Source organism: Ahaetulla prasina, chromosome 2, assembly GCF_028640845.1.
Source record: "Ahaetulla prasina isolate Xishuangbanna chromosome 2, ASM2864084v1, whole genome shotgun sequence".
In the NCBI taxonomy this organism is placed as follows: Eukaryota; Metazoa; Chordata; class Lepidosauria; order Squamata; family Colubridae; genus Ahaetulla; species Ahaetulla prasina.
The window spans coordinates 231205532-231231343 of record NC_080540.1 but is presented as its reverse complement, the minus strand read 5'-3'; the positions used below and the strand labels follow the sequence as shown (position 1 = coordinate 231231343).

General features: G+C 37.7%; 2 protein-coding genes across 3 annotated transcripts in view; one reads left to right on the top strand and one right to left on the bottom strand.

Annotated features, from left to right (window-relative positions):
• The window catches only part of LOC131191569 (cytochrome P450 1A1-like), a 79125-nt gene that overhangs the window by 45229 nt on the left and 8084 nt on the right, over positions 1-25812 (bottom strand). Inside the window, exon 2 of the mRNA XM_058169833.1 lies at positions 23736-23833. The gene's annotated coding sequence lies outside the window, so the exon portion shown is untranslated. The remainder of the gene's footprint in view (positions 1-23735; positions 23834-25812) is intronic.
• Positions 2959-25812, top strand: part of ALDH1A1 (aldehyde dehydrogenase 1 family member A1) — a 63329-nt gene continuing 40475 nt past the window's right edge. For both annotated transcript variants that reach the window (XM_058169837.1, XM_058169836.1), the window contains exons 1-2: positions 2959-3076; positions 18036-18109. In XM_058169837.1, coding sequence (XP_058025820.1) covers positions 2974-3076; positions 18036-18109 — 177 coding nt within the window. In that variant the 5' untranslated portion in view covers positions 2959-2973. The remainder of the gene's footprint in view (positions 3077-18035; positions 18110-25812) is intronic.

Here is a 25812-nt window from a genome sequence, read left to right as displayed (position 1 = left end):
CATCAGGACCAGGGGTGAAATCCAGCAGGTTCTGACAGGGTCTGGAGAATCGGTAGCGGAAATTTGGAGCAGTTCAGAGAACTGGTAGTGGAAATTTTGAGTAATTTGGAGAACCAGAAAATACCACCTCTGGCTGGCCCGACTGGGATGGGAATGAAAATTTTGCAAGAAGGAACGGGCCTTTTGCAGTATCCTTCCCCTGCCACACCCCCAAGCCACACCATGCCCACTAAGCCACGCCCACAGAACCGGTAGTAAAAGAATTTGGATTTCACCACTGATCAGGACCATTCGTGGAGGGAGCTCTAAAAAAATCAAGACGACATCCAGAACTGTGGAATTGAAGCCACACTCTAGTCCTGGGATGTCCAACCTTGGCAACTTTAGACCTTGTGGACTTCAACTCTCTGAATCCATGCTGACTGGTGAATTCTGGAAATGAAAGTCCACAAGTATTAAAGTTGTCAAGGTTGGACAACCCTGCCCTAGTCATAGATCCATTGTTGACTTCTTTTATCCACTCATGGAGGCCCCTGAGGCTCATTCTAATTGCTTTCTATTGGCTGATCTTGGCGTACAGTATGTGGTAAGAACAACAGAATGGATGGGCCCCAACCACAAGATGGACAACAATTTGTCAGCTGCCTGATACTAAAAGGAGACATTTTCTGAAAGAGACTCACAAGACTTTTCCTGTCTTCCTGGCTACAGGCCTTTCATAGCAGCAAAATGCGCTAAACCCACCAAAAACTGACTTACTAAAGTGCAGAGTGGCAGTTAAAAATTAAGCAAAATCAACTCTTCTTAGCCCACCATAAACTAAATTGGCCATCATTTGACTAATTTCAGGAAATAACGCCAAAGTACTGGAACCAAAACTATTATTTATTATTTATTTATCAAATTTATTGGCCGCCCATATTACCACAGGGTAATTCTGAGTGAATTTGTATTAGAAAGAGACATTGACCTTTAACTTCAGAGAAGCTGAGGGGCAGACTTCATTTCTGCTGTCCTTCTCTATTTTCTTCACATTGCACCCAAGGTCAATATGTACTATCTTTATTGCCTTTGTTCACAGGAGTTAAAGCCCAGCAAACAGAAGGCATATAAGGACTGTGGAAATATTTTAATAGATAAGTTGGATGAAAAGGCTCGATGCTGTCTAAATTTTTGGGATACAGCTTCTTCCACTATAGGACTGAAAAACTACCTTCCTTTCTCAATCTGTAAAATGCTACACCAGCTTGGGGTGACTCACAATTCAGAGAAACAGAAAGTACAATAAGTGCATGGTCATATGAAACAAAACAAAAACAGCATCAATAAGTGGACACAATTTTCTAAAAATGAACGAGGATATAAAGTAACCTCTCAAGACCCTTAATTTTTTGTTTATAATCTTTGTGGTTTTTCACTACAAATATGTTTTGACCATAAATGGGTTTTACCACCCATTTATGGTCAAAACATATTTGTAGTGAAAAACCACAAAGATTATACTGTCATGTCACTAGATGGTTTAGTCCTCATGGCAACTTAGACTGAAGATGTTCTGAACAGGGATCTCTAACCTTGGCAACTTTAAGACTTGTGGACTTCAACTCCCAGCAAAGCTGGCTGAGGAATTCTGGGAGTTAAAGTCTACAAGTCTTAAAGTTGTCAAGGTTGGAGACCCCTGTTCTGGAATATATTGAAGAGAATATACTGGCAGCAGCATTCAATTCTAATATGAATGATTCTTGGTGCTCTCTGAGCTTGCTTCTTTTCTTGAAGATTTTTCATTACCCAAACTAGGTAGAGACTAGCACTGTTAGATGTTACCTAGTTTGGATAATGAAAAATCTGCAAGAAAAGAAGCAAGCTCGGAGATTACCAAGGACCACTCATTTCAACCCTGAGATACAAATATTCTCCTTTACTGGAATTCAGAATATAGGTTTTGATGAATATGTTGATGAAGATTCTCAGTCATCCGGGTAGTCATCTGAAAATTGAGTCAGTTCTTTTGGACTTCTTACCTTGTTTGTTTCAAATGAAGAAGCTATTTTAACAAGCAATGAAACCTTTTGAACCAGCAAGAAAAGAAGTTCCGTTGCCATAACCCAACTCCCAGACACTTTGATGAATGGAAGCAGGACTTTTATTCTAGGCTACTCTTTGCCCTCATTACTTTTAGCAAAGAACACAGCTCTGTCAACTTTTCTATAGCAATAATTATAATTTTTATTACAGTCACGGGTTTTTCTACATCAAAAATGCATTGTATCAAATCCTTCCATTAAACCAAAGCTCAGTTGCTTTTTTAAAATCGTCCCCCTCCTCCTCCCCCATTTTCCATCCCTCTCCCTCCCTGCCAACCCACCCTCATTAGTTTAACTTGAGTTAATTAAGAATAGTAACTGAACTTCAGTCTCTTATGTGTTAAAGCAGAACAATCCCAAACAGAAAGACACAGACACAGCTATGTGGTTTTTATTGTCTCAAGGAGACAGAAAATCAGCAGGGCTTCCTTTATCAAGGCCACCATCTTTCCAATACTTAATCTGATGAGTTTAAAAATTCCCTGCAAATACATCATCTAGGAAAACAATCTTTCCCCATTTCCTTTCCCACCCCCAGCTCCCTTGCCCAGTTTCATCGCTGGTCAGAATGAGTGAATTGGACTGACATGGAGGTGATGGAAAGAGAGAAATGGTCTGAATGTCAAAATGACAATGTATATTACATGGTTAACAGAATAAATGGTATGTGGGTATTTTCATCCCTTATGTCATAAATAAGGTTTTTTGTTTTTTGCCATTTAAATGTATTTTAGTTTCTTTCCACTTAGTGCTTGCTTAAAGGATCACTTTCAAGGATCAGTCTTGATAAACAGGGCTCTTGATAATCACTTGTGTGTCTGTAGGCGTGAGTGTGGGTGTCTATCTATCTATCTATCTATAGCTATCTAGCTATATATATATGTCATGAATGATATTTTGTCGTGTTGACTGCAGATTCTGGGACACAGTGTGCTGGTCTGCTATTAATGAAGACGTGCAACAGATATACAAACTAACTTTGAAGTTGAAAGGTAAAACTTGTTTACCATGTTATATATATGTGTGTGTGTGTGTGTGTGTGTGTGTGCATATATATGTATATATTGTTTTGGGATATGAGAAAAATTGGCAGTCATATTCTTAAATTCAAATGTTTTTGAGCAATCGCAGAAAAGCTCTTTATTGTCTATGGCAAAGTTTTAAGAATGTCTTTCTGAAGCAAAGAGCAATGCTAAGAAATTTCAAGGTGTCATTTTGTTTTCAAAATCCATTTAAGTTATATTGAATATGTGATTGATACTGAAAAAAACCTGTTCAGCTTTGTTTCTATAACAGAAAGTACAAGGAGCCAAAAAGAGATATTGTATGTTTGAAGACAACAGTCCTTAGCTTATAAAACAGGCAACAAATTTGTATTGAGTTTTGCTCTTGAAATGTAATAAAACAGAATATTTTTGCTTTTCCAAATATGTAATGACTAAATTGGAAATAAGGAGATTTGTGTGTGTGTGATGTAATCCACACACATAGCAATCAGAAGAAATTGATGAACAATTTTTCTTAAAAGAAATATGTTTAGATGCAGTTAGAAAACTCTGATTATACTTTTTAAAAGTTATAGATAATTTATGTAAGAGGATACCCTAGTTAGCCTTTAAGTAGTTTATTTCTTTGTTTCATTTTTAAGTTTCAGTGACTGTGCTTTGATTTAAGGAAACATTAGATTTAGGCATGCACCTCAGTCTGAAGAATGCCAAATGCAGGACTTACTTTGCGCTAAACATGCAGTAATTGTTCTACCATTAGAAATAAATAGATTGAAATAGAACAATTTTCAATATGTGATCTATCGTACCAATATTAAAAAAATACAAAGGAGTCTGATACATTTCTAACTCTATGCTACTATACTGTTTAGAAATAAGTATTGATAAGTAAAACCAATAAAATTGTTCCTTCGTCAAAGTAATGGGAAGTTTGTTATATTAATTCTAACTACTGGAATGCTTATCCTTAAGATTCTGCTAATTCCACAACAATCTACAAGAGCAATTGCTTCTCATTAATCAAGATATAAATATTATTCAAAAGCTGTAAAACTGGCGATTTGTTAGTGTTAGGTGAAAAATAACATTTACATGCCTGTCCTAACAGATTAATGACATCTAATTAATGAATGAATCTCACAAGGCATAATACAGCTGTATTTATCTATTTTAAAGAGTTCAGTAAAACATTAAGTATATACCGGTACTTGAAATTTTGGAAATACTAAAATATATAATACTTTGCCGTTTTCAAAAGGAAAAAAAATACCATCCATTTTGATAGCCTTTTATTCCATATCAAAATATTTAACAATGCAATTTGCATATGCATTTTCAGAAATAAGTGTCACTGAATTATTCCCAAATAATTTTGTGTCCAACTGCAGCATGTATATGTATGTTTATTGTCATTTGCCTGTGATGATTAAGTATGAATTTGAATTTTAAGTAAGGCAAAAAACATTTATCTATTTTCCTATCATAATTTCAGTATTTTACATTTCCATTTTGGCCAAATATAGGACAGAATTCATGCTTAGATTATGTTCATGGACACTTGTATGCAATTTCAACTAAAATGAAAGATTCTTCATTTGCTTCTCTTATATCCTTAGAGGGCTATGCTGTGTTATATTACCCAAAATTAATCTTCCTGTCCACGTTCAATTAGTATGATCGCTATCAATATTTTCTTAACGTTGGTAGTACAGAAACTCCTGGTTTTAAACCATATACTATTTTTCACATCTCCTGCATGTTGTTTCACAACATATCCCATATTAAACTTACACAGCAATCTTCAATCTCAAATCAAGCGTTCAGTTGAATCTTATGTTGTAATGTTTCCACTTTTAAAGGTTTGCTGCCTTTTCATACTTTTTGAATAGTTTTGAATCTTAAATCAGTTCGAATTAGTTGTACACATTAGAGGTCACCAAACTTAACAAACATTTCGACAGTTCATTGATATTTGCTGTAGGTATTTGTTCAAGAGCTTTGCTGTGACGGAAAAAAAATTGTAAAAAATTGTACTACTTTAACCTTTTCACCAGCAATTATTCAAGTGATTGATCTTTTTAATGATTAAAGATAAATAGGCTCTAATGCAAGGATCGTGCAGGCAGATTTTGTGGATCTTCCTCTCATAAATCTATGTTTAGTATTGTTGATACCCATAGTTCATTCATGGCATAAACCTAGCATTTTACTCAGAAATAAATCCCCTTAGTGCATAGAGTTTGCATTTCCAGGTTCTTGCCTAAATTATGTAATTTCAGAGTTGCCTATCCATATGTGTCCTCATGTTTTATAGGCAGCTGTAGTAGGTCTTCTAGTGTTAGTAAACATTCAAGTACCTTTTCAATCAAAATCCATTTGCCCAGAAGTATTTGGGACAGTCTTGTTCCAAAGGTGATTACTGATCCAGGTCAGCAAGTGTCTCTGGAAATGTTATAGACTGAATCAGTATTTTCTGAATGCAAAGTCAATGGTTGTCTCCTCTCAAGGCTGTTGAATCCAAATGTGTACATTGATATAGGATTGTAATTCACATATACTGGCTCTCTCTGATCAAGAATCATTGTCAGCTTCTACTTGAATCCACCCAGTGAAAGATTGGTTCTTTTATCCAAATGTTCTTGATGTTAGAAGATTTGTCCTAACACTCTGCTAAAATCTGTCCTCATTGCCCACATCTTGGCCACCTTCTGTGTGATGTCCTTTCAGGTGCTTGAAAAAAGAACTACTGTAGCATATCCCCTCCCAATCTTCTCTTTTCAAGGTCAAATATTCCCAGTTCCATCAGTTTTTCTTCAACAATGTCTATTCCCAGATTACCCTCATTCCCTTTCTTTGAATCTGTTCCAGTTGGGATCATTCTTAAACTATGATGCTCCGCTGTGGACACAATATTCAAGATGAGATGACCAATGCAGAATAAAGTATAATTATTACATGTTTAAGTGTATCAGCCTTATCTGCAATTAGAAAATAAAGATTCTAGTTTTAGAAGACCTCTATTATTTATTGGCCAGGGTATCTATTGCTTCTACTTTAGTATTCTAGAAAGGCAACAATTTATAAATTAAGTGTATTATAGGTGATAAATCATACGGAAACATAAATGGCTAATTTATCACAAAATACTAGAATTTTGTCAAGGAAAACATAAAATAAAATCAAGAGAAGAGAGGTATGATTGTCAATCGTTCAACAATGGATAATTACTAGAAATATGTAAAGTAGACAAAAGAATTGTCGTTTTGAGCATTGTACATATGAGTTTGAAATAGAAATGATGTAATTGCTAAAATGTATACTAACTGAAATTTGAAACAAAAGAAGAACAAGTGAAAGAAAGATGATAAAGTAGGCTAAAATGTTGGTAACGATAAACCGATGGAACAATGCAAAAATTGCTGAAGGGATTGAAATTTACACCATATCACAGTCTTAAAGTTAAAATATAAAATGATGTATTGTTGGTATATCTCACCAGAGAAAATGTTTAGAATATATAAATTTATACTGGGAATGTGGGCAATAAGAAGACACATTTTTTATCATGTTTAGAGGTTGTATAAAAAAGCTAGAAAATTCTGAATTCAAATATTCAGGAAAAATCCCATTGATTCAGAAGATTTTGGAGATTAATATTACAGCTGAGACCAAAGATTATTTCAGCATTGATGGATAAATAGTTGGGGGAAAAGGTATGGAATTTTCTGTTTGTACATGATTATTGCAGCAAGATTATCATATGCACAAAGATGGAAAGAAGTATGGAAGAATGGTTGGTGAAAATGGTGGCACTTGCTCAGACAGCTAAATTGTTTTCCTTGAACTGAAACCATTCTGGGCATTCAGTTCTCATAGAAAAGACAATTGTCTATGTTTATTGCTGACTGGAAATCCCTTATAGACTTTTTGTAGGACACAAAAAAAAGGTGAACATATCCACATTTATGGTTTTGATGAGTAGAGTTGATACTGCCACCGTTTACCTCCCACCGACCCGTGCACTCTCACAGAGAGGGACTCCTTAGGGTGCCATCAGCCAAGCAATGTCGGCTGGCGGCCCCCAGGGGAAGGGCCTTCTCTGTGGGGGCTCCTACCCTATGGAACGAGCTTCCCCCTGGACTTCGCCAACTTCCGGACCTTCGGACCTTTCGCCGCGAGCTTAAGACCTATTTATTTATCCGTGCGGGACTGGCATAGAATTTTAGTTGTTTTTAGGGTTTTAAATGTTTAAATTAGGTTTTGGGATTTTAAAAGTATTTTTAGATTGGGCTAATTTAAATAAGTTTTTAAATTATATTTTATTCTGTATGTATTTGATTGTTGTTTTTATTTTTGCCTGTTCACCGCCCTGAGTCCTTCAGGAGAAGGGCGGTATACAAATTAAAATATTATTATTATTATTATTATTATTATTATTATTATTATTATTATTATTATTATTATTATTATTATTATTATTATTATTAGATGGAAAGAAGAGAGTTATGTTGTAACCATAAGGTAAGAGGTAAATTACTTATGACTGCAGTAAAAAGATTGGAAGCTACTTCTTATATCTCTTTTCTTTCTTTTCTATTTTTATTTTGTTCTTACACTTTGATTTATTTGTTTTTTGTTTTTCGTAGTTATTATCCTTGTGTATTTGTATGTGGCACACACATACAAACCCATCCCATCTTCTCCCTCCCTCACTTTTTTCAGTACCATTGTAACTTCAGATGGTCACTAAAGGAATGGTTATAAAGCAAGCATTACCTGTGTTATCATTCTTAGCTTGGTATCTCTTAGGCATGTTGACCAGCTGTTTGCATTATTCTTACTCAATACCCACCAGTCATAGTTACATAAGCATATCAAGATTTAACAAGCTACAGTGGAGTCAAAAATATAGCATGGACATCCTGACATCATTGCCCCAAAAATACAATTTAGTAGCTGCTAAATTGCAAGTACCTGAGATGCATTATGATGTCACAAGCAGGTGTTGTTATTCTCTCACTTAGATCACAGGAAGAATGAATATTTTTATTTATTTTTTTTATTTACATTTATATCCCGCCCTTTTCCAAAGACTCAGGGCGGCTTACAGTGTATAAGGCAATAGTCTCATTCTATTTGTATATTTACAAAGTCAACTTATTGCCCCCCCAACAATCTGGGTCCTCATTTTACCTACCTTATAAAGGATGGAAGGCTGAGTCAACCTTGGGCCGGGCTTGAACCTGCAGTAATTGCAGGCTACTGTGTTCTAATAACAGGCTCCTTACAGCCTGAGCTATCCACGGCCCTTTAACTTAATGACTTAATGACTCTCCCTGCCTTCCAACACTATGTCCTCATATGATCATGGAGGTGTATTGTGTGTTGGAAGGCAGGGAGAGTCATTTAAGTTAATTCATTCTTCCTGTGATCTAAATGAGAGAATAACATTCAGTGTTTAGGCTCGCACCTTAAGTGGAAGGGCCTGCCGTGCCTTTGACAGACACTTGTCAAATGTCCTGACAATCCTATTGTCAAAAAAAAAAATACAAAACATTAGAAGAGAATATTTGTAGCTCAGGGTTGACACAAGGGGTCCTTGGTGCTCTCTGAGCTTGGTGGTTTTCTTGCAGATGTTTCATTACCAAACTAAGTAATATAATCAGTGCAGAAATGTCTGCCAAAAAAAAAAAATCGCTGCATTCAGAGAGCACCAAGGATCCTACAACCGAAACTTTTATTAAACAACAACAATAAAAAGTACGGTAAATAACTTGCACTTTTGGGATTTATGTAGGGCTGAGGGGTCAAACTTGCAGTGTCATGTTTTCATCACATCACATATCATGACTTTTTTCCCTTTGCTAAACCAGGGATGGGAGCAGCCAGCCCATGACTCATCCAGCCCATGGGCCACAAGTTTGACATCCCTAATTTAGGGGTATTTTGAAGCTCACCTTTTACTCTAAAGCACTGTCTCAGTGACACTCTGCTTTCACACTGATTATCACTAAGTGGTCTACTCCAAGAAACCTGCAATTAACTACTATTCTAAATTAGAGAGTAATTTAGAGAGGTTACGGAAACACTGAAATGGAAGCCAAAGAACTGAAACTAAATCTGAAGAAAATGAAAGTTTTTCTGATGCAGAAGATTTAGACGTAAACAGTTGATGATCCACAGATTAATAACCTGGAAATTATCTTCAACTCTCCATTGTTGCTATGAGTCCAGGTGTTCTCAGTAGCCTGAAATAGCTTTTAATTTTGATTCCTGAACCATCTGCCATTGTTTCTAGGTAGATATATTCTGGGTCTGATAATTCATGCACTATTAATTACAAGCTAATGTTATCCTTAAAGTCAATTCAGAAGCTTCAGCCCATACAGAATTCAATAGCTATAATTTTATCTGTTTTACTGGATTAGAATAGAATAGAATTTTTATTTTTATTGGCCAAGTGTGATTGGACACACAAGGAATTTGTCTTGGTGCATATGCTCTCAGTGTACATAAAAGAAAAGATACGTTCATCAAGGTACAACATTTACTTATATATATAATATATATAATATAATATACATACACACACATATATATATATATATTTCATGTCATTTCAGTTTATAAGTAACCAACTAACCAACCAACCAGAACCACTGATTTAAACATCTAAATTTGGAGCACAAATACTTGAAAAAGCACCTCTTCCCATACCAGTTTGCCTGTATCTTAAAATCTTCTACTAGACACTTATTACTGTATAAGAACTTGGTATTGGAAATATGTTGTGTTTTTTTTCAGTACAGCACCAATAAGAAGACCCATCTGCATCATCTTTTAATTTAAGTAATTGACCTGATACCTAATTTAGACTGTTGTGGTGTTAAAACGTTTCTTTTGACTTGGCCATTTGAATTTGCATAACATCTTTAGTTTATTTGTATAATTTGGATTGTTTTCTGAGATCTATTTTACTATATCCATTGAAACAATAGTTTTTAATTGTTCTCATAAATGGAATCTCATGTGAGGATCCAGGGTGGAAGGCTGCATGCATAAATACATAATTAACCATGATTTGATTAGGTGGCATCAGGTTTGTATCCAGACTTAGTGACCACAAAATATAGATTGATTTTCTCCAGGATAATGTGTCCCTAACCTGGTGTTTCAGGACTTCCACAGAGTCCATCTTCCTTATGTTAGTCAGCTTCTTTTTCCTTCCTTCTTTCCCATCATTAGAGTTTTCTGGAGAGCTAAGTGTTAGCAAAATGTGTCAGAAGCAGATGTCTATGGAGATTCTCAGTCATCCAGGTCATAGTTGTCTTAAAGCTGCTTTGTTCTTTAGAAAGCAACTGGGTGTTTTTTTCCTTGAGGAGGAGGAAGAAAACGTTTCTATTTTCATCCAAGAAGCTTCATAAATTGTGATGGCGGGGGCATTACATGCTCCCACCATTACATTACAAGACAAGATAGAAAGATCTGCATGTGGATTGGAGAACAAACAAAAGTATACGATGTCATCAAGAGAAAGATAGGATATTAATATATAAATAAAATAAGTAAATATGTGCAGTAGCCACATCTATTTCCAAACCTGTACAATTTGTCACATCTGCATTATCATGTTGATCGCCTTGTTTTTAACCAACTTCCTGGGGCACTTGTTAGGATAACTTTATTGTCACTTTAAATGTACCTTAAAATGAAATTTCGTTACATATTGCTCTCAAAGGGTCACCACTCCAACATATACTACATAAATATAACATATATATATATGTTATATATATATATATATATATATATATATATATATATATATGTTTTCTGAGGTTTTCATGGTGTTTGTATGTAGGTCTTTGGTTATTCGGGTTTTCTGCCGCGTAAAATTGGAAGTGTCTTGGCGACGTTTCGACGAAGTCTCATTCGTCATCTTCAGGCTTCAGCTTCGTGCTTCTGGGAGCAATGTGTGATTGCAGCTGTTTCTTCCTTTTTAACTGCTAGTGGGGGTTTGAACTGATTGGGTGGGGGCTTGGCTGTGCTCTGATTGGATGGGGTTTTTTGTGCTCTGTTTGGCTGGGGTGTGTGCTGTGGGGGTGGGGGCTTGGTTGTGCTCAAATTAGTCTGAGTTGCAGGGGGATCTGAGCTGGTGAGCTGCACTGCTGCTGTTTGGCTTTGTGTTCGTGGTCGTGCTACATCTTCGTAGTGGGTGTCAGTCTGCTGCATGTATGGATTGGAGGGGTTTGAAATGGCTAATGTTGCAGCTGCGGTCTGGCTTCTGGTCCTTGGTCGTGCTTCCTGATCAGTGTGGGTTTGGGTGTGCTTTCTGGGTGGATGTGTGGTGGTGACATCCTGTGTGGACCTCGTGAGTGTGGGTCTGGTGTCATTCCTCGTGTTAGGGACACGTTTGTCAATAAGGGCAGGTTTCCAAATGGCTGGTAGGCGGGAGGTATCATCTCGTTTGTTCATGCTGTGTGGGCGTTTTTCTATCTCGATGGCTTCTCTGATTATTCTGTTGTTAAAGTGTTCAGTTTTGGCGATAGTTCTGGTCTTTATAAAGTCAATATCGTGTCCTGTGACTTTAAAGTGTTGGACCAGGGAAGAAGTTGGTTCCTCTTTTTGAATGAGTTCTTGTGTTCTTCAATCGTGCACTTATTCTTCTGTTGGTTTGTCCAATGTATGTGGTGGGGCAGGCGGTGCATGGGATTTCATATACTCCTTGATTTTCTAACTCAATTTTGTCTTTGGGGTTTCTTAGGATGGTGGATATTTTTGGTTTGTGCAGAATGCTGTCTTGATGTTATGTTTGTGGAGGATCTTGCTGATTCTGTCTGTGGTGCCTTTTATATATGGGAGGAGGGCTGTGCCATTTTCTTGCTCTCTGTCTTGGGTTTTAGTGGGGGTTCTTTTGGATTAGTTTGGTAATCTTATTTCTCTGGAATCCATTGGATGTTAGTACGTTTGTGAGAGTGTGTAGTTCGGTTTTAGGTGTTGTTCGTCAGCTAAGCATTTTGTTCTAGAGATGAGTGTCTTGGCTACGGAGTTGATCTGTGCTGGGTGGTGGTGTGAGTGCATGCAGATAGCGGTTTGTGTGTGTTTTCTTCTGGTAGATGGTGTGTCCTAGGGAGCCATTGGGTTTCTTGTAGACTAAGACATCTAGGAAGGAAGTTGGTTGTTAACTTCTGTTTCCATGGTGAACTGTATTTTGGGGTGTAGGCTATTGAGGTGTGTGAGGAAGTTTTCAAGTTTTTCTTTCCCGTGTGGCCAGATTATGAAGGTGTCGTCTACGTATCTGGGCCAGAGTTTGGGTTTGTGATCAGATTTTTCTAGTGCTTGGGTTTCAAAGTGTTCCATGTAGAGGTTGGCAATGACAGGTGAGAGGGTGATCCCATGGGTGCTCCTTCTATTTGTTTGTATTTTTGTCCATTATAGATGAAGTATGTATTGGATAGGCAGTGGTTGGTCAGATCTAGGATGTGCTTGGGGGGGTTATATTTGTTTTGGATAGCTGTCAAGGCTTCTTTGATTGGCACTTGGATGAAGAGGATATGACATCAAAGCTCACGAGTAGGTCGCTGGGCTGTAAGTTTTGTTTCTTTATGATCTCTATGAACTGGAATGAGTTTTTACGTGTGAGGCGATGGATTCTGCATAGGGCTGTAGTTGTTTGGCGAGAAATTTGGCTAGGTTTTGTAGAGGTGAGCCTATGGAGCTGACTATGGGTCTGAGTGGGGGTTCCTTCTTTGTGTATCTTGGGAGGCCGTGAGCTTAGGGCATCTGGATGATTTCTCTGGGAATGATTCTTTGTTGGATTTCTTCGCTGATGGGGAGGCTTTTATTTTGGATCTAGTGGTTTTCTAGGTAGGTGGTGGGGTCTGTTTTAGGGGCTTGTATGCAGGGTCTTGGAGTAGGTTGGTTAATTTGGTTTGGTAGTCAGATGTGTTCATAACCACCGTGGCGTTCCCCTTGTCTGCTGGTAGGATTATTATGCTGGTGTCTTTTTTCAGGTTAAGTAGTGCTGTCTGTTCCTCTTTGGGTAAGTTGCTTTTGGGTGGCTTGCTGCTGCAGAGGATGTTGGTGATTTCGAGTCTGATTTTGTTAGCGTCATCGGGGTTGATTTTGGTCAGGCTGGTTTCAACTCCGCATATAATGGTCTCAGTGGGGATGTATTTGGGAAAATACACTAGAAAAATCTGATCACAAACCCAAACTCTGGCTCAGATACGTAGACGACACCTTCATAATCTGGCCACACGGGAAAGAAAAACTTGAAAACTTCCTCACACACCTCAATAGCCTACACCCCAAAATACAGTTCACCATGGAAACAGAAGTTAACAACCAACTTCCCTTCCTAGATGTCTTAGTCTACAAGAAACCCAATGGCTCCCTAGGACACACCATCTACCAGAAGAAAACACACACAAACCGCTATCTGCATGCACTCTCACACCACCACCCAGCACAGATCAACTCCGTAGCCAAGACACTCATCTCTAGAACAAAATGCTTAGCTGACGAACAACACCAAAAACCGAACTACACACTCTCACAAACGTACTAACATCCAATGGATTCCAGAGAAATAAGATTACCAAACTAATCCAAAAAGAACCCCCCACTAAAACCCAAGACAGAGAGCAAGAAAATGGCACAGCCCTCCTCCCATATATAAAAGGCACCACAGACAGAATCAGCAAGATCCTCCACAAACATAACATCAAGACAGCATTCTGCACAAACCAAAAATATCCACCATCCTAAGAAACCCCAAAGACAAAATTGAGTTAGAAAATCAAGGAGTATATGAAATCCCATGCACCGCCTGCCCCACCACATACATTGGACAAACCAACAGAAGAATAAGTGCACGATTGAAGAACACAAGAACTCATTCAAAAGAGGAACTAACTTCTTCCTGGTCCAACACTTTAAAGTCACAGGACACGATATTGACTTTAAAAAGACCAGAACTATCGCCAAAACTGAACACTTTAACAACAGAATAATCAGAGAAGCCATCGAGATAGAAAAACGCCCACACAGCATGAACAAACGAGATGATACCTCCGCCTACCAGCCATTTGGAAACCTGCCCTTATTGACAAACGTGTCCTTAACACGAGGAATGACACCAGACCCACACTCACGAGGTCCACACAGGATGTCACCACCACACATCCACCCAGAAAGCACACCCAAACTCACACTGATCAGGAAGCACGACCAAGGACCAGAAGCCAGACCGCAGCTGCAACATTAGCCATTTCAAACCCTCCAATCCATACATGCAGCAGACTGACACCCACTACGAAGATGTAGCACGAACACGAACACAAAGCCAAACAGCAGCAGTGCAGCTCACCAGCTCAGATCCCCCTGCAACTCAGACTAATTTGAGCACAACCAAGCCCCCACCCAAACAGGACACACCCCAGCCAATCAGAGCACAAAAACCCACATCCAATCAGAGCACAGCCAAGCTCCCACCCAATCAGTTCAAACCCCACTAGCAGTTAAAAGGAAGAAACAGCTGCAATCACACATTGCTCCCAGAAGCACGGTTGAAGCCTGAAGATGACGAATGAGACTTCGTCGAAACGTCGCCAAGACACTTCCAATTTTACGCGGGAGAAAACCCGAATAACCAAAGACCTACATATATATATATATATATATATATATATATATATATATATATATATATATATATATATATATATATATACACATACATACACACACACACACACACACACATGCGCACACACACATACACAAAACACAGTCTAGTCCGGATGTATACATGTATATGATGAGACAAACAAATCTTGTGAGTTTACCAGATGGATGGCATAGGGAACAAAGCTGTTACAGAATCTAGTAGTCCTGCTAGAAATATTTCCAAACCTTCTCTCAGGGGGGACAAAAAGAAACAGACCATAAAGTGGGTGTGTGGGGTCGCTAACAATGCTTTGCGCTCTAAGCACTTAGTGCTTCTAAGCTAGCTTCCTATAATCTTCTCGGCTATCCTTACCACTCTCTGTATGGACTTTCTAACTGAGGCACTGCACTAATATGACTTTCACTCATACTGAAAATAATATTCTCAGATGAATTCTTTGTCTATGTCCAACACCACCAATAGGATTATAGGTAGTTTTTGACTAACAACCATTATTTAGAGGCCATTCGAAGTTACAACAGCACTGAAAAAAGTGCCTTACGATCGTTTTTCACACTTACAACTTGGAAACTGTAAGTGTATTTATGACGGTTGCAGTGTCCCGGTGTCATGTGATCTCCTTTTGCGATCTTCTGACAAGCAAAGAAAAGGGGTAGACAGATTCACTTAACAACCCGTGGTACTAAGTTAACAACTACAGTGATTAATTTAACAACCATGGCAGGAAAGATCATAAAATGGGGCAAAACGCACTTAAGAACTGTCTTGCTTAGCAACAGAAATTTTGGTTTGATAGTCATAAGTCGATGATTATCTGTAAAATATTGCAGAGACACAAAAAGTGTCTTATATTCCTTAAGGATTAAAAAAACAGTTGCCAGTCATTGGAATTACTATCTAGTTCTAGCACCCAACAATCTGAAATAACCATATTAACAGTGATTTGATTATTTCAGTAGAATTGCATCTGTCTGGTTTTACAGAGGCTTCCCTGTTCTTTTCTGCCAGCAAAAGAATGTATGTGAACACCATGTATGCAATTAGGCATAAAGCCTTTCCCATGACATGTTTTAACAACATTTTGTATGCTTTGGATTGTATCCATTGGGCACAAATCAAGGAAAGAGGCGTCTAAGTGACTTTAAAATCAATAGGATTTGAGTCCACAATAATTTTTCCACATTCCATTCATTTCAAGCACATGTAGACATATCCACCTTTCTAAAATTGTCTTTCCATTTGTTTGGGAAACAGTTACGACATTTCTTACACAATGAAGTTGCTGGCACAATAAAATCTAGTGGTTTTTATATTTTATAGTCAATTCATAAAGCAGACACCACTATTCTATATATTAACTTTGGTGCAAACATTAATTGGAAAAGTTCACAGCAAGGCCTATTACTAATTAAGCAGCCTTCACATAGATACTAATTCCCCATAAAGCTACCTAAAGCTGAAATTAACTTTTCTGTGTTAATATCTGCTCTGTATAATTCATCTATTCAGGTAAAATTAAGATTTCTTGCCCACACTAGGTGGATTGGATTCCAAAACACCTATGGATGTTTGCAGAAGGAAGGGAAGTTTCCCATTATTTCGATCTTTGCTTAACCTCTCAAAAGTGGTAACAACAAAAGCAACAACCCTATTAGAAGTTGGAATGATTCCTAATCAGTTAATATTGGAGCTGTCTGTTTTAACACTATGCATAGTGTAAAGACCAAATCTTTAAGAAAGAGGCTGTAGGCCAGATGTGTCATAAGGCAAACAACTTTGGGCCAGGCATCCTGTTGAAATGTGAAGGGCTAACGACAAGGCTAAATATATAAAGCCTTGATAATATTTCAAGCTGCCACACCCTGCATGAAGTGAGCTTTATAAGGGGAGGGGAGAGTGGGGGAGGGCAGGAGAGGAGGGAAGGGAAATTTTCCCCATACAACTTACTAATGGGGCTGTTACTTTTTTTCTCAGGAAGAAGTCTGTTCTCAGTACATCCCTTTCTACATTAAGCTTCTTTGTTGGGAGGGGGAATACTTAATTTGCTATATTTTTTATTTAACATATAAATATGAACACTCAGGAGATAGGATTTGCTGTTTTCTCGGAGCTTTAAAATGTGTAGATGTTAACTCCCAGAATTCTCCAGCCAGCTGGCCAACCCCAAATTGATTATGGCTGATTTAGAAAGCCAAACAGAAGTTGGCCCTACTTTGGATTTAAATGAGGACATCTGGAAGTCTAGGGCTGCAGAGCAACTATCTTACTAGGGAAAAGTGGCAAACCGCTTCTCTTTCATGCCAGAAAATTGTGTGAAAGCGTCACCCACAAACAAGTACAATTCAGCTAACCTTAATGGTTTTTACTCAGCAGAAATTAAATCCTCTGAATTTATCAGTCCTGCCTCCAAAATAACCCACAGAGCTGCAGTAAAAATAACACACAAAAATACAAACCAAATTTCGGGTACCTGAAATATAGGCTTTGATCCACAAAGTTTTATGCCATAGAAGAGTCTTTCTTAACCTCAACAACTTTCAAGAGGAGTGGGCTTCAACTCCCAGGATCCCCCAGTCAAGTATGCTGTCCGGGGAATTCTGAGAGGTGAAGTACACACAACTTAAAAGTTGTTGAAGTTGAGAAACATGGTCCTAAAAAAATCCAATTATTTTCAAGGTGCCCCCAAAATGTTAGTTTTTAGTTAGTTAGTTAGTTGCCCCAAAAATGTTAATTTTATTCCCCCAAGCTGAGAGAGAGTGAGTTAGCTCTTGGAGAGTTTTTGTTTTTCTCGTATGGGATACTCCTATTTTTAATGGGGCAGAGTTCTTTGCAGTTTCTGGGGGGGGAAAGAACTACATTCTTCTGTCATGCCGCGGTTAGGAGAAAACACGGAAGATTAAATAAAAACACGTGCATTTTGAAATAACTTCAGACCTCCGCAACTGAATGCTTTGGATTAGAATCTAAACTACTATTTTGAGGAAGGAGGGGGGGAAGGCTCAGATTATTCACCATAACTCACGTAGACTTTTGCCCCTGAGCTCGTAGCCCGCTTTCTTAAGTGTTACACTTTCTTTGTACTTCCCCCTCGCGCGCACACACTTTGCTGTGTGGTGGATCATCCAATCATAGTCTTCCATGCAAATATACTATAGCTGCTCAGATAAAAAAAAAGGCACAATTAAACCTAAGTACTCAGAGAGGGCAAATATAAGTGAACTTTTCTAAAGCCTGCTTTCACCTGTGTTGCAGGATCCGCTCAAATCATGTCAGCTGCAAAGACTTTGCCTGCACCCCTCAGTGATCTGAAGATTCAATATACTAAGGTTAGTTCTGTTTATTCTGGCTAACTTTATTCAAACCATGATCCCCAAACTGTGAATGTCCTCGTTCTTGCTGCTATTCTTGCTTCTGCTTCAGATCTGGAGTGACTTGTGGATTTATTCCAGTATTCTCCTCTGTCATCTATTGGCCTGATGATAGAGTTCTTGAATCGTTTTAGCCCCAGAAGGTATCGCAGTGAAGTGAAACAAGGTTCAAACAGCATTTATATTAAGAACAAAAAAGGTATTTTAGGTTTGATGCTAAATACATGTACAAACCTACATGTGAGTTCTTGGAACTGTGCCCTGCTGGACTGAACTTCTGCATGTTTACATTAATAAATCTCACTAGAGTTTTAAGTTCTCACTAGAATTTAAGTGGGAGTTGTCAGTGGCTGAGTGGAATAAGCATAGCTGTAACTACACCTGTAAAAATTCCGTAATGTTGTGATTGTTCGACAATAAACAGTGTAGAAATTATATCCATGATCCCACAGCTGTCCATTAAGCTGAGGGTTGTGAGAACATGCTAATACTGAAGGGAGAAGATTCAGTTTCTCAAATGGGGGGGGGGAGAGAGAGAATACATTAACAATCAGTGAAAATTAGTTAAACTGTGGTTTTTCAGTTTGAATCTAGAAATTTGAAAAAGTAATTTTCATCAAAATCAACTGTAAAGAATATAGATATATCTGGACAATAAGTGCATAGAAGCGGAAAGCTGCCTCTGCCCACAGAATTACAAAGTAATGACATTCAAATAAGTAATCAATTATCCTTCACCCAGTTAAACTGGAAAACCTAGAGGTAGGCAAATTTGTACTCTAGTGCTACATGAAGTGGAAAACAATTCACTCTTCTCAAATAAGCTCAGATTCAGAATGTTACTTCAAGTGGAGCTAATTGGGCCTGAAAACATGAAGTTTGGCTAAGTCCACTGCAAATCAAGCTGAAGAAGCTTATCTGTGACAGTTGGCAACATGATCTACAAACCGCTTGAGCTATGAAGTCTGAATTTAAACCCAGGGGAGAGTAATTCAATGGCATTCCTCTAGTTAGGAGATGGATTTATAATATTGCATAAGGATTTGACTTATGCTGCATGCGGCAGAACACATTACCTAGTTGCTTCATTCCAGCAGAAGTATTTTAATGCTCAGAAACTTCTTCCCCAATGAACATGGGACAACGATGGTGTATTCCAATTTGTAGTGCAGGTTTATGATAAGGTTTTGCCCTCGTCCTACCTGTATTGTCAGTTGCAATGTGATTTGCAATGTGCTACTTCATAACATTGAATACATAAAATATAGATGGACTTGGATGGAGGTGAATGGGTTCCTATTATAGTGCGGTGCAATCTTTTTCTATGTCCAGTCAGAAGAAAGGAGTTTCTTCATTCGTGGGACTTAAGAATGAAGTAGGTTTTGAAAAACAGTGAAATCTCAGTGCTCTAGGAAAAGGAAGACATTCTTGAAGAAATTAATACTGCTTTAAATTCTCGAAGACAAGCTTTCATATCCAGTCAAGCACCTTGCTATGAACAATTCTGCCCCACAAGCACAAGTATCTGGTAAATTCTTTCTCTGATCACGCAGAAATAGATAAGAGGAAACATGACATATTATTTTGGTTAACTTTTCAACCAGTTCTCTCTTTCCCCCCTGTTTTTCTTGCACAAGATATGATTGCTGCAAAATACCTCTGAACTTTAGCCGCTAGCTAGCAGAACCTCCTGAATTTTCAAAGACTGTTAGGTGAGTCTGGAGGCGTGGGAAGAAATCGTGAAGGAGGGCTCTGCAGAAATCCAGATTTGAAGGGCTAAAAGTGATTCAGAGAATTTCTGGCAGGTGCACTCTCTGACGTACATTTTGCTTTTCAAGTTTGGATTGTTGCATGGGCTCATCAAGAAGTTTATTGGTTATCTCTTTGTATTTTTATTGAGCACATATATAGAAGGATATTGGAAGGAAACCAATGCTCCCATCTAGATATATCAGGATTTCCAATATTGCATGCATGTGCACCTAGTATAAATAAGGCTTGATTATTTAACTTTATCTGGAGAAAAGGTTAAGAGATAATTTTTACTGCATGTTAAGCTGCTTTTAAAGCAAGAAAGCAGGGAGTGAACTACTATATATTTGATATATTCCTGACTATCTCAAGTCAGGAATGTACATTTAAGCCAAAGTTAAGCACTCTAAAGTCCAGTTGATTTTAGTGGTAGAAATTTAAATCCAGACTTAACACTCCCGCAAAAATAAAGATGCTTTTACTTTGGCTGGAATGTGTCTCCATTATATAATCATTCACAAGGCCAGTTTTAAGAATCAAATCAAGGCACATTGAAGCAATTGGGGAAAAAAGGGAACTGATCTATTTATTCATTAATATGAAATTATGGCAGCCTCCCCACCTTAAAGCCAGTCCTAGCCCCTCTTAGTTATTTTACTGGTTTGTGAAAAGTTTGTGACTACATTTGGTAATATTTCACAAGGTTTTTCCTTGATTAAATGGTGTGCATAAGTTGTGGGAAAATACAGTTGAATCCTACAATTGATCAAATAGAAGAGGATGCTTTTATTTTTTGAATGTAAGAAATTTTTGAAATCTCTCCTGATGATTGAAATCCATAGGATTTCCTAGAGTATGCTAATGTTATTTCGCTTTTTTCAGTGCAAGGAATTTTAAAGTAATTGTTTGCCCTGATATAATTTGACAGCTATAAAAAGATAATATATGATGACCAAGACTGTATTCTGATTTTATTTGCACTGGCACTGATAAGGCAAAATCATCTCCCAAAAGGACAGTCTGCATACTGTTATAGTTATGTAGCATATGTCATCAGTTACTGTCCAGATGTGTTGGATCATAACTCCCATCATCGCTCACCACAGCCATGAGCTGGTTGGAGATGATTGGAGTTGCCATCTATATACCTATACAGTCTGGAAGAATTTTCTCTGTGATACCAGAGTCTAAAAACAATCACTTTCCTTAATAATATTATTTTATAGCTGAAAAAACTAACGCATGCCCAGAAGCAATGTTACTGAGTCTATGTACAAGTTTACTCAAAAAGTAAATTTAAGAACAATGGTTCCAAGGATCACAGCCTAAAACGATTGATGCTCTTAAAAATGAGGTGTTCGGCCACTTTATTTAGCAAAACTGGATTTCCAGAAAGTCCAGTTGCCTCTTGAAAAAGCACTTTTGGGACATTTTATCTAATCCTTCTCTGCTAGATCAGTTTTAGGTTTATGAAGCCTGCGTGTAGCTGGAGAGAAGTTGAACAGATGTGTGCAATAGCAAATCATTTTTATTCTTCATCTCATTCCTTTTTCAGTTGAATTGAAGTACTGGTTGGGTAGATGCAGGAAGTGAATTTTCAATGCGCAAGTGATAGATAGCTGATGCTTTCATGAAAAGAAAATGACTCTTATAAAAGAAACCCACACTATACCTTCACATTTTAACAACTATCAGATGGACACTACTACCTCCTCAATCTAACCTAAATGGTATTAGATCTAGTCTTGATGAAATCAATAGAATTTAATTTAAAACCCAATCCATCATTTCCACTGAATTCACTGGCGCACGTAACTAATAAAAATGATTTTGACCTGCATTCCTTCCATGCCTCAATTTTATACCAAAGGTCAATCAGAAACCTCAAGAACTGTATAGCTTTTGATGCACAGATGTGCAAAGTACTCGAAAAAGCTGATAAGGTATCTCTCCCCTAGGAAATATTTTACTCGGTTGTGGCTTGAACTTTAGCAATGATTATTTAACTTCATCCATCCTATGAAAACTTTTTCAAATTTTCATTTTAAGAAATGCTTCCAATCTTATTATCATTACTTAGTATTCAGGTTTCAGAGCTTCTGCAAACACATTAATAGCTTCACATGGCACACTGCACGATTTTTAACTGCACAGAAAGAGGAAAATATGCACTTTTTTGTCACCCTTTGTGAAGCTAAATTGAAAGTACCAAAAACATATTAATTAGATAAGCATGAAAAGCAAAACACAAATAGAAGTGTTAGCTGTTTAATTAGCTGTTGAAAGCGTCAGACCCATGGGCTTTAGCTTAATATTGTCTAATCTTTCTTTCTTAAGCAATAAACAGCAAACCTGTCCCTTCTACTCTTCTACAGTTTTCATGTTTTCTCCTTTATATTCATTTATGCTGTAAATGTAAATAATAATTTAAATTTGCATGAATCTGGATCTCTTCAATAGTCTGTGCAATTTTGTACATAATATGGCTTTTTTTTGGGGGGGGGAAGATTCTTTTTGAGTGACACCAAATCATTGTGATTTTTCATGTGCACGCAAATTCTGAAGAGTGTGGCAATGCAAAGTTATACATGTGTACACTTATTGAGGCAAAATGCATCTGAGCATATAGTGGCTGTGCACTTTTGCTGTATCACCAATGACTTTGGAAGGGAGGGCAAAGAAACTAGTCAAGGGAATGGTCAGATAAAAGTTAGAGGAGCCCACAGCAGGAATTGGGGTAAAGGAAGAGGCTCAGAAAACACCCTCCCTAGTTTTGGGGCTATAAAGGGGACAGTGGTAGAACTGTTCTTTAAGACTTGCAAGATTCTCTTAATATAGCTTTACAATAAAGTAGAATTAGCTCATCTGATTGTACTTCCTGTCTGGTCTACCTAGTAAGACCAGGCAAGAAGCACTAACCATGAGTACTAATACTATCTTTATTTCAAGGTTACAATATAGAAACATTCACATCTGAAAATATCTTACCCCGCCTTACTTTCCCCAAAACTAGAGGAGGTTTCTTTTAAGGTGCATTCTCCACTCCAACACCTCATCAGATTCAGGGTTCACTTATGGGACTATTGTCTAAGCTGCGGCTCTTCCTTCTGTCTTCAACTTCATTCCCGTCCCATATATTATAGTGCAAGAGCAGAAGATATGGAGAGGCTTTGTCCATAGATTCACCAAGAGTCAGACACGACTGAATGGATAACATCATCATTATCATCATCACACTACTTGACCTCTTTTTAAGTAGTCAGGCTTTAGAATAAAAAGTGTCATTGAGAATGTGAGTTCACACATATGGACATCCCTATGCTTGAAATGATCAAGTCATCCCATAGCAGACAAACTGGGAAACAAAAGTAATGTTACATGATGATTTGCTTATTAATAAAATTATCAGCAAATTAATCACAGTTCAAATATGTTTGATCCATTTGAAGATATTTAATATTGATTATATTATTTAATCTCGTGGCCACTTTGGCTTTTTGAAGAGTGGCTCCAGCACTGCTTTGCAAAAACCAGCTGCCACCAACAGTCCAAAAAGGAATCTCTATCTCCCTGCAAATAAACAGACAAACAAACAAACAAACATACATGCATACATACATACAAGAAAGGATTAGGTAAAGAACCCATCGAGGATGGTAGAGGACAGGAAGGCCTGGAGGAATGTTGTCCATGGGGTCGCGATGGGTCGGACACGACTTCGCAACTAACAACAACAACAACAAAGAACCCATCAAAAAGAATGAAAGCCTTGGTGTAAGTCATATTGAATATTTTTAAAAACCACCCATCTGGGATTGAAACTTTTACATACCTAAATATTTTAGGCTATGAGTTCTTCTTCAACATTTTTCCCAAATCCAAAGTCAATGACTCACGGACTGCATAAGAGAATATCCACATTTCATGAGGCTGCAGAGAGAAACCAAAACCACAATTAGCAAAGTAAACACCATGGAGGACACCTCATCCTATACTTTCCAGACTTGTTCTTGCTTATTCAGAACAAAGACGGCCAGTTCAGACAAGTGTAGCACAGCTGTTGATGTTCTTGCTACCTTATTTGTTCTGTCTTACACCTTTCAAAAGAAGGGAGATGGACTTGTGCCTTGCTAGAAGTGAATACAGCTGCTTGAAGTAAGGATATTCAGACCAGTCAGGGTCTCTGACTGTGACTGAGAAGCTCCAAAAGTTAGGGAAGTTTCTTTCTGGAAATAGGAATTCAGCCAAAATCAGTAAAAAGTAAAAAGCATCTATGGAGATTCTCATTCTTTCAGATCATGGTTGTCCCAACCATTTTAAAGGCAATTGGACTTTCTGATTTTTCTTTAAGACATTTCACTTCTCATTCAAGAAGAAGCTACTTGGATGAGCCGCAAAATGTCTTAAAGAAAAATTAGAAAGTCCAATTGCCTTTGGAAAAAAAAATTTGAGGAACACAGGGAAAAACAGTTGTTTTTTTTAATTCACATTTCATTAAAGCAGAAAAACAGTCTGGGAAGTTGGTGGGCTGCTACATGACAAAGATATGAAGGGGATGTTCAAGGACAATACAGAGATTGCAAAAAAGCTGAGTAATTTCTTTGCTTCCATCTTTGCTACAGAAGATATAAAATGGACCAAATACATAATCTGAGCCTGAAATCAATGGGCAGAAAATTGGATTGACTAATACAAACTGAGGGAGCAAAAGAAGATATTCTAGAACATCTGCAGAGATTATACAGTAATAAGTCATTGAGCCATGATGGTATCTGTAAGCCATGATACCATCTGTATAAGATGGTATCTTACAGTATGTACCACTGTAAAGCGGTATATAAATCTAAGTGCTATTGCTATCTTCCAGTCTTAGGCAGCAACAAAAGAGGAATAGTTTCAAGATCAAGAGCAGTGCTTGTACTACTTTATACCATACCGATCAGACCACACTTGGAATATTGCATTCAATTCTGGTCACCTAGTAGAAAAATGATATTGATACCTGGAAAGGGTGCAGAGAAGAAGAAAAAAGATTATTAAAGAACTGGAGGCTAAATTGCATGATGAACAATTGAAGGAGTTAGCTATGTCTAGCTTATCGAAGATGATAAGGATTGAGGAGACAAGATAACAGTCTTCCGGCATTTGAGAGGCTGTCAGAGAGAAGAAAAGATTGTCTTAATCTCCAAAGCACTGGAGGACAGGGAAAAAAGTGAGAGATCCAACCTAGAAGTAAGGAGGAATTTTCTGACAGTAAGAACAATTAATCAGCAGAATAGCTTTTCTTCCAGAGTTGTATGTGCTCTTTCACTGGAGATTTTCAAAAATAGACTAGAGAACCATTTGACTGCGATGGTGTAAGGCTCCTGCCTTGAGCAAAGGGTTGGACTAGAAGATCCCTCAAAGTCTCTTCTATGATTTTATCTCTTATATTAGAGAGAGTTCTTCACTTGCTGATTGAGCAACATTTAGAACTTCTCCCTCAAATCATGTTAGTCCCAAGGACCTGGTGAAGAAGAGAGAAGTTGGACACCAGTTTTTTAATGTCAGTTCTGTGCAAATCACAGTATTAAGGTTCAGTGTTGCCTATAATTTAAGGGCAGATAGTGTGTCTCCTAATCTCTTAGGACTATATCTCTTATATCAGTTGTTTTACTCAATTGCTGGACACTGCCCCAGAGATGCGTTTGGCGATACGGGCAGCTGTAAAAATTTGATAAATAAATAAATAAATACCAGAGGCAGAGGGTTCCATCTTCTGCTCATGACTATTTGGTTGGCCACTATCAGAAGGAAAATGCTTGATTCTGACAATCCCTGGTCCATCTATCAGTGCTATTCCTACATTCATTGTATTAGTAGGAGCCACTGTTTGCATCTATGTAAGCTATAAATTATTGGCTGCGGCC